This window comes from Ornithorhynchus anatinus, chromosome X1 (genome assembly GCF_004115215.2).
Source record: "Ornithorhynchus anatinus isolate Pmale09 chromosome X1, mOrnAna1.pri.v4, whole genome shotgun sequence".
NCBI classification, from domain to species: domain Eukaryota; kingdom Metazoa; phylum Chordata; class Mammalia; order Monotremata; family Ornithorhynchidae; genus Ornithorhynchus; species Ornithorhynchus anatinus.
In genome coordinates, this window is record NC_041749.1 from 69,930,116 (window position 1) to 69,945,912 (window position 15,797).

Here is a 15,797-nt window from a genome sequence, read left to right on the forward strand (position 1 = left end):
GTTGCTTCACTTCTCTGTGCCTCAGTTCCCCCATCTGCAAAATGGGGATTAAGACTATGAGCTCCATGTGGGACAGGGACTGTGTCTGACCTCATACCAAACCTACCCCAGTGCTTAGTACAGTGTTTGGCACAGAGTAAACACTCAACAAATACCACAGTTATTATTATTATGTGCACATGGTGGGGCTCCAGGGTTGGAAGGGAATGAGCCTTTCATATATCAATCAACTGAAGGTATTGAGCACTTACTATGTGCAGAGCACTGCACTAAGCCCTGGGAGACTACAATACCAGAATTAGCGGCCATGTTCTCTGCCCATAACAAGCTCACAATCATATATGTAGGCACCAGTCAGTCAGTCAATAGTATTTGTTGAGCACTTACCACAGTAAGTGCAGAGCACTGTACCGAGCACTTGGGAGAGTACAATATAACAATAAACTGACACATTCTCTGCCCACAAAGAGCTCACCAGAGAGACATCTCACCAGAGAAGCACGTGGTAAGGGAATACCAAGGGCCGACTAGCTCTTAGGAAGACCTCCTTTAGACTGAAAACTCCTTGTGCATACAATAAGTGCTCGATACACACCATTAATTGAAATGAGCTACAAGGTGAAGCATGGAGAGAGGGGAGCAGAGAAGAGGTATGCCGGGAAATGCTACTTGGTTACAGTGGGGGGGGGGAGGGGTCCTCCTGATGATTTCCACTCCTTCCCAGATAAAAGCCAGCAAGACTCTGGCTACCTGCTGGGCATAAGTGGCAAACCAAGACTCCCCACAGCTCCCTTCCCTGTCTACCATTACTCTAGCTACTGGAGCTCTAATAATAATAATTATACTATTTGTCAAGCGCTTTCTATATGCCAAGTACCGTTCTAAGCACTGGGGTAGATACAAGGTAATCAGGTTGTCCTAAGTGTGGCTCACAGTCTTCATCCCCATTTTACTGATGAGGTAACTGAGGCACAGAGAAGTCAAGTGACTTGCCCAATGTCACACAGCAGACAAGTGGTGGGGTCAGGAATTAGAACCCATGACCTTTTGACTCCCAGGCCTGTGCTCTATCCCCTATACCATGAGCTCTAGTGACACTATACCTGACATCATTTGCCTCGTGGCTCATGGAAGGGACCCACTAGACAGTCCAGCCCCAGGACCGGGCATAATAATAATACTGCCATTTGTTAAGTGCTTACTATGTGCCAGGCACTGTACTACCACCGTACTAGGTGGATACAAGCAAAATGGGTTGGATACAGTCCTTGTCCCACACAGGCTCCCATTTTACAGATGAAGTTACTGAGGCATAGAGAAGTTAAGTGACTTGCCTAAGGTCACGCAGTGGACAAGTGGCAGAGCTGGGACTAGAACCCAGCTCCTTCTCACTCCCAGGCCCAAGCTCTATCCACTAGGCCATGCCGCTTCAGTTATTGCAGTCCTGGCAAGGCCCCTGCAAAAGTAAGTAACTGGCATTTATCCCTATCTAAAGAGGACACAGGGAACAAATTTTGAATACAGTCAGTTCTCACACTTACTGCACTATTTGTTCCTGAAAACCATCAGAAATTGAAATGTAAGTCAAAACCAATTTTTTCCTAGAAGTAATGTTATAAATGTGGGATTGGATCCTGAATCAAGGACAGATTCCCTGTTTTTACAAAAATTACCTAGACGTGTATACTCTATCAGTTATAGATGAATAATTACAGCTACATTAAAACATTTTTACTACATCAGAGAGGCCCTGTGATATGGTAGCTGGTTTTCCATGAGAAGTAAAATGGACACGTCAACCCTTCCTAGAGACTCCACCCGGAGATCAGGTAGCAAGCCCTCCCTGACCACCCTCTTGGCCTCTCCCCAACCCCACCTCCACCCCCACCCTATCCCTAACAATAACAGCTTTTAAAATTGTTACCCCATTCTCTCACGGCTCCCATGCTCTCCCCTCCCCTTCATACACATATGCACCGTCTATGTCCCCAGAATTAGTGTCGCATAGTTCCAGTCCATCACTAAACCTTGTCGATTCTATTCCCATCTGATTTTCACAATTCGCTTTCCTTTTCAAACTGCTACCACACCGGTTCAAACGCTTGTCATATATCTCGACTATTGCATCAGCCTCCTCGCCAACCTCCGTGCCTCCAGTCTTTCCCCTCCCCAGCCCACATTTTATTTTACTGCCCAGATCACGTCCCTAAAAATCATTCTGTGCACATCTCCCCACTCATTAAGTGCTTTCATGATTGCCCATCCATCTCTGCATCAAGCAGAAATTCCTCACTGTCAGATTCAAATCAGCTCTCTCCCCTTTACTTATCCTCACTGTTCTCCCATTCCAATCCAGCCTGAACACTTTATTCCTCTAATGTCGATCTACTCACTGTCCCATACTCTCACCTCACTCACTGTCAATCCCATGCTCTAAGCCCTACTGAAATCACATCTCCTTTGGGAAGCCTTCCCAGACTAGGCTCTCATCCCCCCACCCTATTTTCCCTCTCTACTGCCTACCCCCTAAGCACTCAGGTACTCATTCTATGCCACAGCACTTATGTGCACATCCTTATACTCAGATGCTTCCCTTACCTGAAATTTATTTTAATTTCTGTCCCCCCGTTAAACTGTAAACTCCTTGATACCAGGGATCGTTCATTCATTCAATCATGTTTATTGAACTCTTATTGTGTGCAGAGCACTGTACTAAAGTGCCTCGAAAGTACGATACAGCAATAGAGAGACAATCCCTGCCCACAACGGGCTTACAGTCGAGGGGGGGGGGGGAGATAGACATCAAGACAAGCAACCAGATATCAATATAAACAGAATTATAGATCCAAGCACTGAGTACAATGCTCTGCCTAAAGTGCTCAATAAATACCATTAATAGATTATCAATTGACTGATATAGAATGGTAGTGTTGTAAAGTTGAAAAAGGATGTAAATTTAGAAATGTTCTAAGAGCTGTCCATCAAACGTTGAAATGTCTTAAGTCGATCCCGAGTTAGGATCTTTCTTCTATTTCACAGCACTTTTTATTTCAGCCACTTTTAAGTTAGAAGGTGTTGGGGGGTGAGGGGCTGGCAGGGGAGAGGAGGAGGAAGGAAGAGAGAGAGAAGGGTGCCACATTTCCCATGCAATGGACAAATCCCTAAAATTATTCTTTCACACAGCCTTTGCTGAGGTATGAGTGGGCTGAAGACATCTCACTTCATTTAGAGATGCCCTGTCTAGAAAGGAAGAAGAGCTGAGAGGAAAAAAAGTGCCCTGTATGTAGCCAAAAATTTTATTTACTTAAATACATTTTCATTGAAAAGCAACGTGGCTTAGTGGATAGAGCACAGGCCCGGGAGTCAAAAGGACCTGGGTTCTAATCCCGACTCTGGCACATGTCTGTGTGACCTTGGGCAAATCACTTAACTTCTGTGGGCCTCAGTTACCTGAACTGTAAAAAGGGATTAAGAGTGTGAGCCCCAAATGGGAGAGGGACTGTGTCCAACCTGATTAATTTGTAACTACCTTGGTGCTTAGAACAGTGGTTGGCACATAGTACGTGCTTAACAAGTACTGTAATTATTATTATTATTATCGTCATCATCATTTGAGGGCATCCGAGATCCCGGACCATGCTCCCCAGCTTGGGGCCTCCAAATGCTACATCCCCAGGCAGCCAGCAGAGCTCCTGACGTTAATATTTTTTATAACGTGCACTACAAGAAATCCCCAGAAGAGGGCAGGAGAAGATCTGTGGGCTCCCTTTCAAAAGCTCATTTGGTAAGAATCAGTTTCTTGGTAACAAATGCTTTATCATCCTCATCAATGATATTGCCGGAGCGCTTACTGTGTGCAGAGCGCTGTACTAACTGCATGGGAGAGTACAATACAGAGTTGGTAGACGCGTTCCCTGCCCACAACCCATTTACAGTAAATAGTTCAAGTTTTTTGGGGTGTATTTTTGGAATTTGTTAAGCACCTACTATGTACCAGGAACTGTTCTAAGTGCTGGGATAGATAAAAGGTAATCAGGTTGGACACAATCCAGTCCCACATGTGGCTCTACAGTCTTAATCCCCATTTTACAGAGGAGGTAACAGGCACAGAGAGGTTAAGTGATTTGCTCAGGGTCACACAGCATACAAATGGCAAAGCCGATATTAGAACCCAGGTCCTTCTAACTCCCAGGCCCTTGCTCTATCCACTAGACCACTCTGCATTGACATTAGTCACTTTCACAACTCTCTGACGTCTTAGAGGAAAGTGACCAATGTTAAATTAAGATGTGTTTAAATTAACGTTACCTGTTTTGGGAGTGCTCTTGGGCTCCGTTATTTTATTAGCCCTAATGTCATGTTCCTTTGATACTAACAAGAGGATTCTGATTTCCTCTAGCACTCTTTTAATGAAATGCTTCTGGAAAGGGCTAGATTTTAGTATCTGAAACTTGCAACTCTGTTGTATTGTTCTCTCCCAAGGGCTCAGTGGAGTGTCTTACACAGTAAGCATTCAATAAAAACCATTGCTTGATTGATTGCATCCTGTTGACCAACGAACAGATGGAGCCCAGGAAACAGCACTCCTCTGGAGTTTGCTAATAGCCTGAACAGACCACGTTTAAAGGGTGGCAAGCACACAATCCACACTCAGCAGCCAGTGTGGCAATCCCCACTAAGCTGGTTAACAAGAAAAGCTGACTGAAAAGTTGGCTACCTTGCGTTGCCATATCAAATTTCACCTGTAAATTGGTTGAAAACTTCCAACCTTTGCCCAAATATGAAAAAGTAGTGGTTTTCCTTTTTCTTTCCTCTCTTTTTGGAATCATATCCTTGTCACACAATCCTTTGCTACTTTTCTCTTTCCCTTTAACCTCAACTTGGGTTGGACTGCATTTCTCTTTTTCCTTTATCCTGAGGTTCTACATCTTCATCCCTCAGTGTATTGTCCCCTCTCTAGCTTCTCATTTTCCCTTCTCATCCTCCTTTCACCCTAAATGCCCTTCGCAGTCTCTATACCCCCCATCTCTCCCATTCTCCCTTGGCTTGCGTCTCCCCCTTTTCTCTCCCTTTTTCTGCCACCGGTCTCTTCCCCTCTTTTGATAGTATTTATTAAGTGTCTTTTTAATGGCATTGGTTAATTCATTCATTCATTCATTCAATAGTATTTATTGAGCGCTTACTATGTGCAGAGCACTGTACTAAGCGCTTGGGATGAACAAGTCGGCAACAGATAGAGACAGTCCCTGCCGTTTGACGGGCTTACAGTTAAAGCACTTACAGTGTGCCAGATGCTGTACTAAGCGCTGGGGTAGATAAAGGATAACCGGGTTGGACAGAGTCCAAATCCCACATGGGGTTCACAGTCTCAATCCTCATTTTACAGATGAGGTAACTGAGGCATAGAGATGTGAAGTGACTTGCCCAAGTCACACAGCAGACAAGTGACAGAGTCAAATCCTACTGTATGCAGAGCACTGTACTAGGCACTTGAGAAAGGGTACAGTAAAAGACATGGTCCCTGCTTTCATGAAGCAGTCTGTTCTCTTTCTCTCTAACCTCTCTGCATGATCTTGCTCTCATCCACACCCTCCCCCAGCTCAGAGAGAAGAGCTCTTTGAGTTGTGAAGGGCAGAAGGGAGGGGTGGGCTAGACCATCAGATCCCCCTGCAATTACAGGTTTCATCTTTTCATTTTGGAGGGAGAGAGGGAGTAAAAAGGGGTGAAGTTTTTAGGGAAAGAGCAAGTGGGATGAGTTTGGAGGTGCCCATCAGCAGGTTTGTAAGAGCTGTCAGATCAGGAAGACCTAGTATGGTATATTTTCAACTATGCCTGGAAATTCCTTGCTCTTTTCTGCCCTGCTTGTCCAAGACTTGGAACGAGTGAGGCTGGGCACCTAGCCCAAAGAGCAGTGGGGAGAGGTTAAACAACACTGAAAAACCATAAAGAAAATGGATCCCATTCCCCCCAGAGAGGTGGGATCGCAGGAAGCTAGCCCAGGTTCCCCCTCGTGTCCACTACAACCAGTGGACCCAGGAGTACTCTTCACCGAAGTGGGCAAGGGGAGGTGGTGACCGTATTCTCATTTATCTATAAACAGCTGTATTCTATTTTCAAAGTGGATTACAGTGGCCCTTTTTAATCACCTAGATTTCCAGAGGGCCTTCAGAGCTCATGGAGTATATTTGAAATCTGCACTGTAAAATGGAGTATGTAGATACCTTATATGCACTAATGTCATTAACCAAGACAGATCTGTAGAGAGTTAACCAATTGGACTGATCATCAAATACAGCACACTCGAGGCAAAGCAATGCCTAAAACCTGTATTACTAACAGTAGAGCAATCTAAATGTGTCTCTCCTCCAGAGACAAACACAGCTCTTGTTTGCTGAGAGGTGGATATAGGAGAGCTGGCCTGTGTGTGGTAAGAGGACTGAAACACGAGTCATTCATAGTGAAACCTGCTCAAAGCGAGCCTTGTTTATGTTAAAATAGAAACATTAACTTTTTGAATCTCACTGCTCTTAACACACAGACTTGGCTCCAAGAAGGCTTACTCCCGGGTCTGAAGCTCAGGCAATAGTGCTGTTTATGAGGAGAAGACTCCTCAAACGTTTTCTATGTGCTCAGAAATGAGAAGGATAATTCATTCTTCCCTCTTACCTGCTTTAGAGGGTGGAGTTGGCGACGACGGAGATGTCAGAGGTGAACTCGCCCCAGAGCCTGCTAAAGCATAACAACAAACAACAAAGTCAGTAACTAACACAGTGCATGGGAAATTTGCTCCCCCTCCTCACCTATGCCACCGCCCTCCCACCCCCATCGCCCCCCTGACCACCACCAGACCAATTATCGCCTAGGAATATGAATCCAGTTTACTGCAGCCTGAATGGATAGGGAGTTCAGAAAACTCAGAGAGGAATCAGTAAACATAGAGCTCCGTTTCCCCAAGGGGACCCTTTTTTCCATTGGCTGCTAAAGAGACTGCCATTTGCTGCTCTCTTTAGGGCTACTGAATTTAAAAATCAATTTTGCGCAAGAGGAAGTTTCATAGCTGTTCCTGCAGTTGGTTGAATTGTGTACTTCATTTTCTCTAATCTCACTCCCTATGTGACATCAAATGAATGGCAGCAGTGATTAACAGAAAGGGGGAAATTAAACATACATGAAGGCTGGATTGCACAGCAACTTCACTAGAATGGCCATTGATGAAACTGAATGAATTCCCCTAAGTTTCCAGCAGCACTGACTGGGCAACTTTTCCTGGGGGATTTTCCTTTCATTTAGCAAAATATCTTCCAGATCAACAGAACAACAGTTAACTCTCAGTTATTTGGGAAAGGAGTGGGTGTGGAGGGGTGACAAACCACACAGATCATCTGGGTCCCTGAATTCCCTTCCCTCTCCCTCTAACTGCTTTTTGGCCTTTTCCTGCTTCCCAACCTCCTCCATCAGAGGAGAAAGAAAACAGTGTGAAACTCTGAACAGTATACTTTGTGACTTGTTAAGAGCTCCAGGAAAAGGAAGAGGTGGTTGAAACTACTGACTAAAATGAAATTTGGGGATTCCCTATGGATTTAAATGATCCATGTTACTCTGGTCCTTTCCACCCCCACTTCACCACCAATCAACCAGAGTAGAGGCTGTAAAATGGATTTTTTAAAAATTAGTTACAGGCAAATCTCATTTTCCTGGAGTCCTTTCTCTGTGGAAGGCAGTCCCTTGTGATTATTAACCAATTAATCAATTACCACCATCTTGCTTCTTTCATTTCCCCTCTCAAGCCCTCTCCTTCCCTCTTCGCCACACGTCACATCACTCTGACAGGCAGCAAATGAGCATGGACCAAGGAGACAGGTTAGATTAAAGGAAGGAGAGATAAGCATCACGATATAATCAAAAATACATTTGTCTTTATCCAGACTGGATCAGGATTAGGTTTTTCCTTTCTCCGGAGATACAAGATGAGGTAGAATGACAACCAAACCAGTCACACACAGTGAAAAGGAAAACTGGTTTCAGTTAACAATGAAAATGAACAAACTCATCACAAATTATGTGAATTTTCTAAGCTCCTGTTAACTGCTAAAAGCAGGGATCATCTTTTACCTCAGAGTCTAAAATGGAAAATCACTTTTGACTCTTGTACAGGATCCCAAGCCTGTCTCCTCAGTGGACCCTCTCATTTCTCAGCCAGAGTGCCGCCATCCCACATCCCCTCATGGCTTACCTGAATTGTTGGAGTTGCTGTATTTTGCTGAGTGGTCTTCACTGCTCTCAAGGGCAGAACGCTTTGACTTCTTCGAAAAGGGGAAACAAAAATCAGGAATGAGTAAACAAATTGAAATTTCCAGTCATGCTCTTCAGGTAGTTACATACTAGGTTCTATGTGGCCTTGAAAGTTCCAAAGAGACCAAATGTGTTTCCAAAAAAGCCAAAAGCAAAATACTAAAAGAATATATCAAACCAAGAAGTTGAATTTCATGCCTCATACCAAATCATTTAATACAATTTTATTTCGCTATAATCAGCAAGGTGGGCTAAGGATTACATAATCCATCTGTGAACCATTTTTGTTTGGCATTTTACAAAGTTGCAAGCCAGTCACTTGGCAAGCTTAGCCCTGCTATAAACTTCCCTGGCAAGAGTTCTTTAAAAAAAAATATTCAGAGAAACTCCAGAAACATTAAACAGCTCTAGTAAGAATTCTGTTAGCTAAGCATGCACCTTTATTCAAAAACTCTCTTCACGTGCCAAGATCCTCTCATTACCTTCCGAGCTAAAATCTTCCTTTTTTTTCTTTCTTCCTCTGAGCCGTGATGAGACTGCGCTCTCGTTAGTCTCCGATGCTGGTGAATCTTTCAAAAAAGCAACAATGCACAATGTTCAATATTCTCAGAAAGCTTGGAAGAGAAATGAGGAAAAATGAATCTGCTCCCAAGAGCCTAGCTACAAGAACAGGACTTACAATGCAAGAGTAGTTCTGGATTCCCCATCCCTGGAAATCTTTAAATATGGGCTAGGCAACTATGTGTCTTGATTGTATAGGCTCCTCTTGGCAACAGAGGGTGAACCAAATGACCTTAAATCCTCCCCAGCTCCATAATCCCCTGGGCTTACTTGGAATGCAACGTCAAATGTTCCCTCCCTAACCTTTTTTCCCCAATTATGTGGGGCTTTTTTTAGCATAAACCATTCCACAATGATTCCTTTATTTGCTAACAAACAGTTGGCACTGGGGAGGGAGCTGCTCTTCACCTGAGGGCAGGATCTGTGGCTGAATTTTGCAAGAAGTGACCATTTCAGCAAGAAATAGTATCCGAAACCCAGTTGAATACATATTTGTGCACATGCCGGCACTGATAGGTCGAGCAAGCAACAATCTTTGCTCTCCCAAGTTTAGTGGCTAGCTTGCGCACACTGAGCATTAGTATTGGAACTACTGAGTTGGAAATCCAAGTTACATCATGTCGGTGGCTTGTTTTTGTTTTCCCTTTTGCACCCAGCACTTGTAGCCTGGAATCATTTCTTCACTGCTTTGCAGTGTGCTTAGGCTTGGACAGTGGCTCCGGGCAGGCTGGGGAGGAGTGGGGACCCAGCAAGACTAAGAATCAGACTTGGAGCTGGTAGAGAGCCAAGAGAGTGGAGTATACCAAGCTGGGTTTTCCTAGGGAGAGGGAGTTGAGCTCACTCCAGTGCTGCCACAGACTAGAGGTTCAGGCAGGAGTTTGGGGGCTGGCCAGAGTGAAGCAGGGATTGTGCAGAGGACATTTTGGTTTGACGTTACCATACCTTTGGACCACAAATGGGCTCTGGATGCCAGAGTAGGTAATCTGGGTGGTGTTAGTAGACAGCCCACATAAATCCAGGTCCCCGACATGAGTCCCATGATCTCAAATGCCATTGCCATTAATAATTCACAGCCTCTTGGAGAAAAAGAAGATTGTGAGACTGAAAGGAAACAAGCAAAATAATGAGCAATTTACCAGTTTCTGCTCCTCAACTAATCTCTTCTCTATGCATTCTTTGGCAATTTTCAGTGCCTCCTTTAACTTGGTCGGGATCTGAAAAACATGAAAGGAAAGGGTTCTCATGTGGGCAGAATGAAATGACCAGAGAGTGTTCACTCATATTTCGCTTTTCTTGCACCAGTCTTCGGCTAACAGGGAAGCAGTAACCTGAAACTCAGTAGGGCTCCAGCTCCTGACACTAATCCTAGCTCCCTTGTCTTGGCACCCACACAGCTCCCACCTGGGCTGCAATTGCCTATTAAAGCAGGTACAGCGGGGACTGAGATATGCATACAGAGCAAATATTTATGGATCCACATAGCACAGTTTCTGCTGCTGAGCTCGCCCTGAGAACCCTACTATCAGCATCTTCATCTGGTTGACAAAGACCATTTGGGGCTTTTCTACTTCATTAATCCTACATCTTCCCCCTGCTGCAACTCTGGGGAGGAAAGTGGGGGGGGGCCTTCTAATAGTCCTTATACACCAGTGAGTCCAGCAGTGGGACAAGGAATAATAACAACGGTTTTTCTTAAGTATTTACTATGTGCCAAGCACTGTTCTAAGCACTGGAGTAGATACAAGGTAATCAGGTTGGACACAGACCCTGTCCCACATGGGGCTCACAGTCTTAATACCCATTTTACAGATGAAGAAACTGAGGCACAGAGAATAATAATAATAATGATGTTGGCATTTATTAAGTGCTTACTATGTGCAAAGCACTGGGGAGGATACAAGGTGATCAGGTTTTCCCACGTGGGGCTCACAGTCTTAATCCCCATTTTACTGATGAGGTAACTGAGGCACAGAGAAGTTAAGTGACTTGCCCAAGGTCACACGGCAAACAAGTGGCAGAGCTGGGATTAGAACCCATTAGAAACACAGGCCACAGCAGTCAACTGGGTGGGCCTCCAGGTGGTGTACTTTAATGTCCATCTCCCCCTCTAGACTGTAAGCTCCTTGTGGGCAGGGATTGTGGTAAGTTTGATGTGGGCAGAGAATGTGTCTGTTTATTGTTATATTGTATTCTCCGAAGCACTTAATACAGTGCTCTGCACACAGTAAGTGCTCAATAAATACAACTGAATGAACTCCATTGTATCATACCTTCCCAAGCACTTAGTTCAGTGCTCTCCTCATAGTAACTGCTCAATAAATACCATTGGTTGATTATAACTAATGACTCTCCATATAATTCTTCAAAGACAGTCTCTTGCAATGTAAGTAAGGATAGTGGGGCACCTTTTCTGCCACTTGCCCATTCTGTATGTGCAATACAACCCTAAATAAAGCTACTCAGATACTAAGGGAGCTTCTGGGCATGAAAAGTATCTAGGTTAGGTGTTGCAGACTGTGATCACTGAAAATTTCTGAGAATTCTCCAGGGGAAGATAAGCCACTGTTGAGTATGGCATGTAATGGCAGAACAAAGGACTAGGGATCTTTGCCTCTTGATAGAAATCAGTGGAATTAAGTGTTTAAACAAATTAAGTGAATACCTCATGCCACAGAGACTGAGATGTATTAAAACTAAACACCATCTGAAGAGTTTGAAGAGCAAAGGGTACAACAAAACAAAGAGGGAGAAAAGCCAAAAGAGGATGTCTCCACATGCTAGTTGATACCCATATGGAATTTTCCCTTTCTTGACAGATATTTGCAGGTGGGCAGGATTCACCCAAAGACTTCTCCCTCCTCCCTGAAGTCTTTTTGCCTTCTTCCTTCCCTCTCAAGGTCTAGCTTCCCAGGAATGATCCAGAAGCCTGCATCCTTATGTCACCCTTGACTCTTCATTGCCTATCAGCTGAAACTTTCAGTCGGTTAAATCCTATCGGGTTTCCTTTTTTTCCCCTCCTCGTTTCCTGGATCCTCCATTCCTCATCACTTCAACTGCTACCATCCTAGGACTTGTCTCATCATGGCTACGCTATTGTCTTGGCCACCTCACTGGTCTCCTGCCTTCAGCCTCTCCCCACTCCAATCTGTACTACACCCTGCTGCAAAGATCATCTTCTTGAAGTGTCACTCAGCCCACATCTCTCTACTCCTCAAAAATTTTCATTAGCTTCCAGTTTTCCTCCACCTCAAAGACCCACTCCAATTGAGAAGCAGTGTAGCTTAGTGGAAAGCGCACGGGCTTGGGAGTCAGAGGTCGTGGGTTCTAATCCCAGCTCTGCCACTTAGCTGTGTGACTTTGGGCAAGTCACTTAACTTCTCTGTGCCTCAGTTACTTCATCTGTAAAATGGGGATTAAGACTCTGAGCCCCACATGGGACAACCTGATTACCTTGTATCTACTCCAGCACTTAGTACAGTGCTTGGCACATAATAAGCACTTAAAAAAGACCATCATTATATCAAGGCTCTCCACATGTTATGTATCACCTCTCTTCACCCGCTATTTACCTGGTTACTCATTTCAATCTTCCCAAGCTTACTTTCTAACCGTATCTCACTCTTGACACTCCCATCCCCATGCCCATGCTACTCCCGCAGCCTGGAACTCCTGCCCCCACTAAAAGTTGACAGAACACTGCTTCCTCATGTTCAAAGCCCTCCTAAAATTCCACCTCCTCCAACACACTCTTCCCAATGAACTCCCAACTCCCTGAGGCATAGCAACCCAGCAGCCACTTCTAGGACTTTTGCATTTGTTCTTGCTCTTCCCCTGCACTTGTGTAGATATGTCTAATCAATTGTACAACCAATTATGTACTCTGATATCTCTATTTATAAATATTTGTATATCTATAGTCCCCATTAGAGTCAAAGCTCCTTGTGGATGAGGAACATGACCTTTCCCTCTGTTGCACTTTCCTAAGTGCTTAGTGCAGTGCACTGCAGCCAGTCAACAGTCAAAATATATTGTTACTATTATTACTATAAATCCTTTCACTCTAGTTTCCAAGGCATCACCATTTTGATTCTAGTGGTACAGTCAAGTATTCTTTGGAGAGATACACATTGATTTTGTCATTTATTCTTCTGCTTCATCTGGTGTTGACTGTTGACCACCATGAGCAATCTCAGAGGAAATCAAGGACTAGAGGAAACTAAAATGTTTTGAAAGTAATGACCAAAAAACTTGAGTTGCACTCTAAGCAGCGTAGCGGAAACAGCATGGGCCTCGGAGTCAGAGGACCTGGCTTCTAAACCTGGCTCTGTCACTGGCCTGCTGTGTGATCTTGGGCAAATCACTTAACTTCTCTGTACCTCAGTTTCCTCAGCAGTCAAATGGTGATTCAACCTGTTCTCCCTCATACTTAGACTGTGAAGCCCAAGTGGGACAGAGAATGTGGCTGACCTGATTATCTTGTATCTACTCCAGTGCTTAGATCACTGCTTGGCACATAGCAAGCACTTAAATATCACCATTATTATTATGACTTCAGTAAAAGAAAATTGCAGTTCCATGACCTATTATGATAACTTTGTTTTCATAGCATAGCTTCTTTCCTTCACTTTCTTTTGTAAAATTGGCACCATGATCATCAACCACACTAATTATTTTTTGCAAAAATTTCTAACTAGGAATATAAAAATATTGTATATGTCCATTTGTCAAGAATGTGTAATTAGTTCATACAATTGGAAACCTAGTTATCTGTTTGCCTGTGACCAGTGATACTTTAATGGGCTACCAGTCATGGTGCTTTATTAATTTTACTGTCTAGATACTAATATTGAGTGGCTTGGGAAGAGATCCATCTAATAAAAAAACTGTGGATCTTATCTGCAAAGCTGAAATTAAGTATTACCTTTGGTGATGCCTCAATGAAGAAGTCAAGTAAAAACCCCTTCTCGAACTCCTCTAGATAAAAAGAGGATGTTGCACAGACTCTCTGTGACAATTTGGGGAACTTTGGGCTGCTTTGCACCTCATATGTATCCTCCCTTCTCCCTTTTAGCAGAAAAGTAGCTAACCTCCAAAGCAACCTGTCACTCTATAGGAAGTAGAATGTAGAACTTCGACCCAATACGCTTTACCTTAAACTGTGGCTTCTCAGAATTGGTTAGTAAAATATCACTGAATAATCTGAAAAAAAAAATAGAAAGAAAGCCCTTTTTGAACAAGTTAGGCTGGAACCAGATCAAAACGAAATAAAACCAGAATTACTTGGCTTTGCTGCTTTTTCTCTGCACACTGACAGGACTATACTATTTTAAAGTAAAGGCAAAATGTGGGGCGTTGCAGAATTTACTTAATCTCCGACTCAATACATTAACTGATAATTCCATTGTATCTATAAAGTGTTTTGAGATCTATGGGCGATAGCTGAACTTTGTGCTCAGATGTGATATCACCAATGGTGAGAGATTATCCCTGTGTGTGGTTGTGGCCAAAATCATCCTCTTCCACCCTGTAGAGATATAAAGAGCACTCCTGCCTATAAAGGATGAGCAATGCATTCCTAAAAAGAGTTGCTCAGATGTCATGGATGTCACTGTCTCCCCAGCAACTGAGAACCAATAATGGAGCCACCTTCTCACACTGGACTTAAGTTTAGTGTTGGAGGAAGATGTACTCTACCATCAGCAAGATATGTGTTTTATTTGTTCTTCACATCTTGTGCTTCTGTTGTATTTTCCCAATCGCTTAGTGCAGTGAATTGCACTGAGTGCTCAAAAAATATCACTACTACTACTAGGAGTGGTGATGGGTTGCAATGAGGCCTCTCCTCCATGTAGTCATCAGCATGCATTGTCAGATGGCTGACTGTTTGCAATCTGTGATTGTTGAATTAAAAAAAAAAACTCCAAGAGCCTTCTGCAGGAGACACTGTCTCTCACTGCATAAACCACTGTTTAGTGCTCGAACTACGGACTACGGGATTACACTTCTTGCCAGAATATGTGGAATTTAACGAGTGAGGTGGGAATGTGAGGCAACGGAGACTGATGTACTTTGGACCAGAGGTTCTTAGCAAGGGGCACTTCATATTCTTAGAGGGGACATGGCTATTTTGGCAGCCATCGCAGCTTCTGCTGCTGCTGCTGCTGAAGTTCCTCTTGCTGGGCTCCCTGAAGAGATAAGACCTCTGGAGAATCCAGCCAGAAGGGTAGCAGCAGCAGCCAGAACAAATGACAAGAGACCAAAGAGTGCTAGGGGTGTTGCACAAACCACTAACATTATAATCAATTTCTTCGTGCAGGTTCTCAGTTCCAAAATCTGTGTGACTGGACCAAGTCTCATCCATCGTTTATGATAGCGGGGACTCCATCAATTTGAAGGGGAAGGGCTGGACGTGAGCATGGGATGAATGGGGGGAGGATGACTGGATGTGAAAGAATCTTAAGGCCAAAGGAGTACTTTCTCAAAAAGGTGGAAAATCTCTGCTACAGATGAATTTGCACTGAACATCATCTGGGCAGGTTGCCAGGTGGTAAAAGGGAGCAAAGACTCCCCCGCCCGGCCCCCCAAAGACAGAAAGTATTTGTGAAATTTAGCAAAGAAATCTTCCTCTTCTCTTGTAGGAAAAGAAAACAAACATATTGTACATCTCCCTTGAACGGTGGCTGCTTTCATGGTATTTTAAATTCTCTCTAAAGGCAAGCGTTAAAGAGTCTCAAAATTTCAGAATTCCTTTTACTATAAGCACAATATCGGGATAATCAAAAACACTTTTGCAGTTCCCCATATGAATTTACACACATATTTATACACTGACGATAACCCAAGGCAAAGAAGCTCCAGTCGTAGAAATGCAGTTCATAAACATCAAAGCCATTGGCCTGAGGTTAAACTAATATAAACCAGTTTAAACAAGTTTAGACAGTTTG

The 15,797-nt window shown here is 43.7% G+C and overlaps 1 protein-coding gene across 9 annotated transcripts in view; it reads right to left on the reverse strand.

Moving 5' to 3' along the window:
• PXK (PX domain containing serine/threonine kinase like) overlaps positions 1–15,797 on the reverse strand; it is a 107,013-nt gene that overhangs the window by 14,608 nt on the left and 76,608 nt on the right. For 5 of the 9 annotated variants that reach the window (XM_029051962.2, XM_029051964.2, XM_029051970.2 and 2 more), the window contains 5 exons: positions 14,004–14,052; positions 9,990–10,067; positions 8,775–8,861; positions 8,234–8,303; positions 6,667–6,729 (listed from right to left, as the gene is read on the reverse strand). In XM_029051962.2, coding sequence (XP_028907795.1) covers positions 6,667–6,729; positions 8,234–8,303; positions 8,775–8,861; positions 9,990–10,067; positions 14,004–14,052 — 347 coding nt within the window. The remainder of the gene's footprint in view (positions 1–6,666; positions 6,730–8,233; positions 8,304–8,774; positions 8,862–9,989; positions 10,068–14,003; positions 14,053–15,797) is intronic. The other 4 variants (XM_029051965.2, XM_029051963.2, XM_029051968.2 and 1 more) reach the window with 1 other exon arrangement.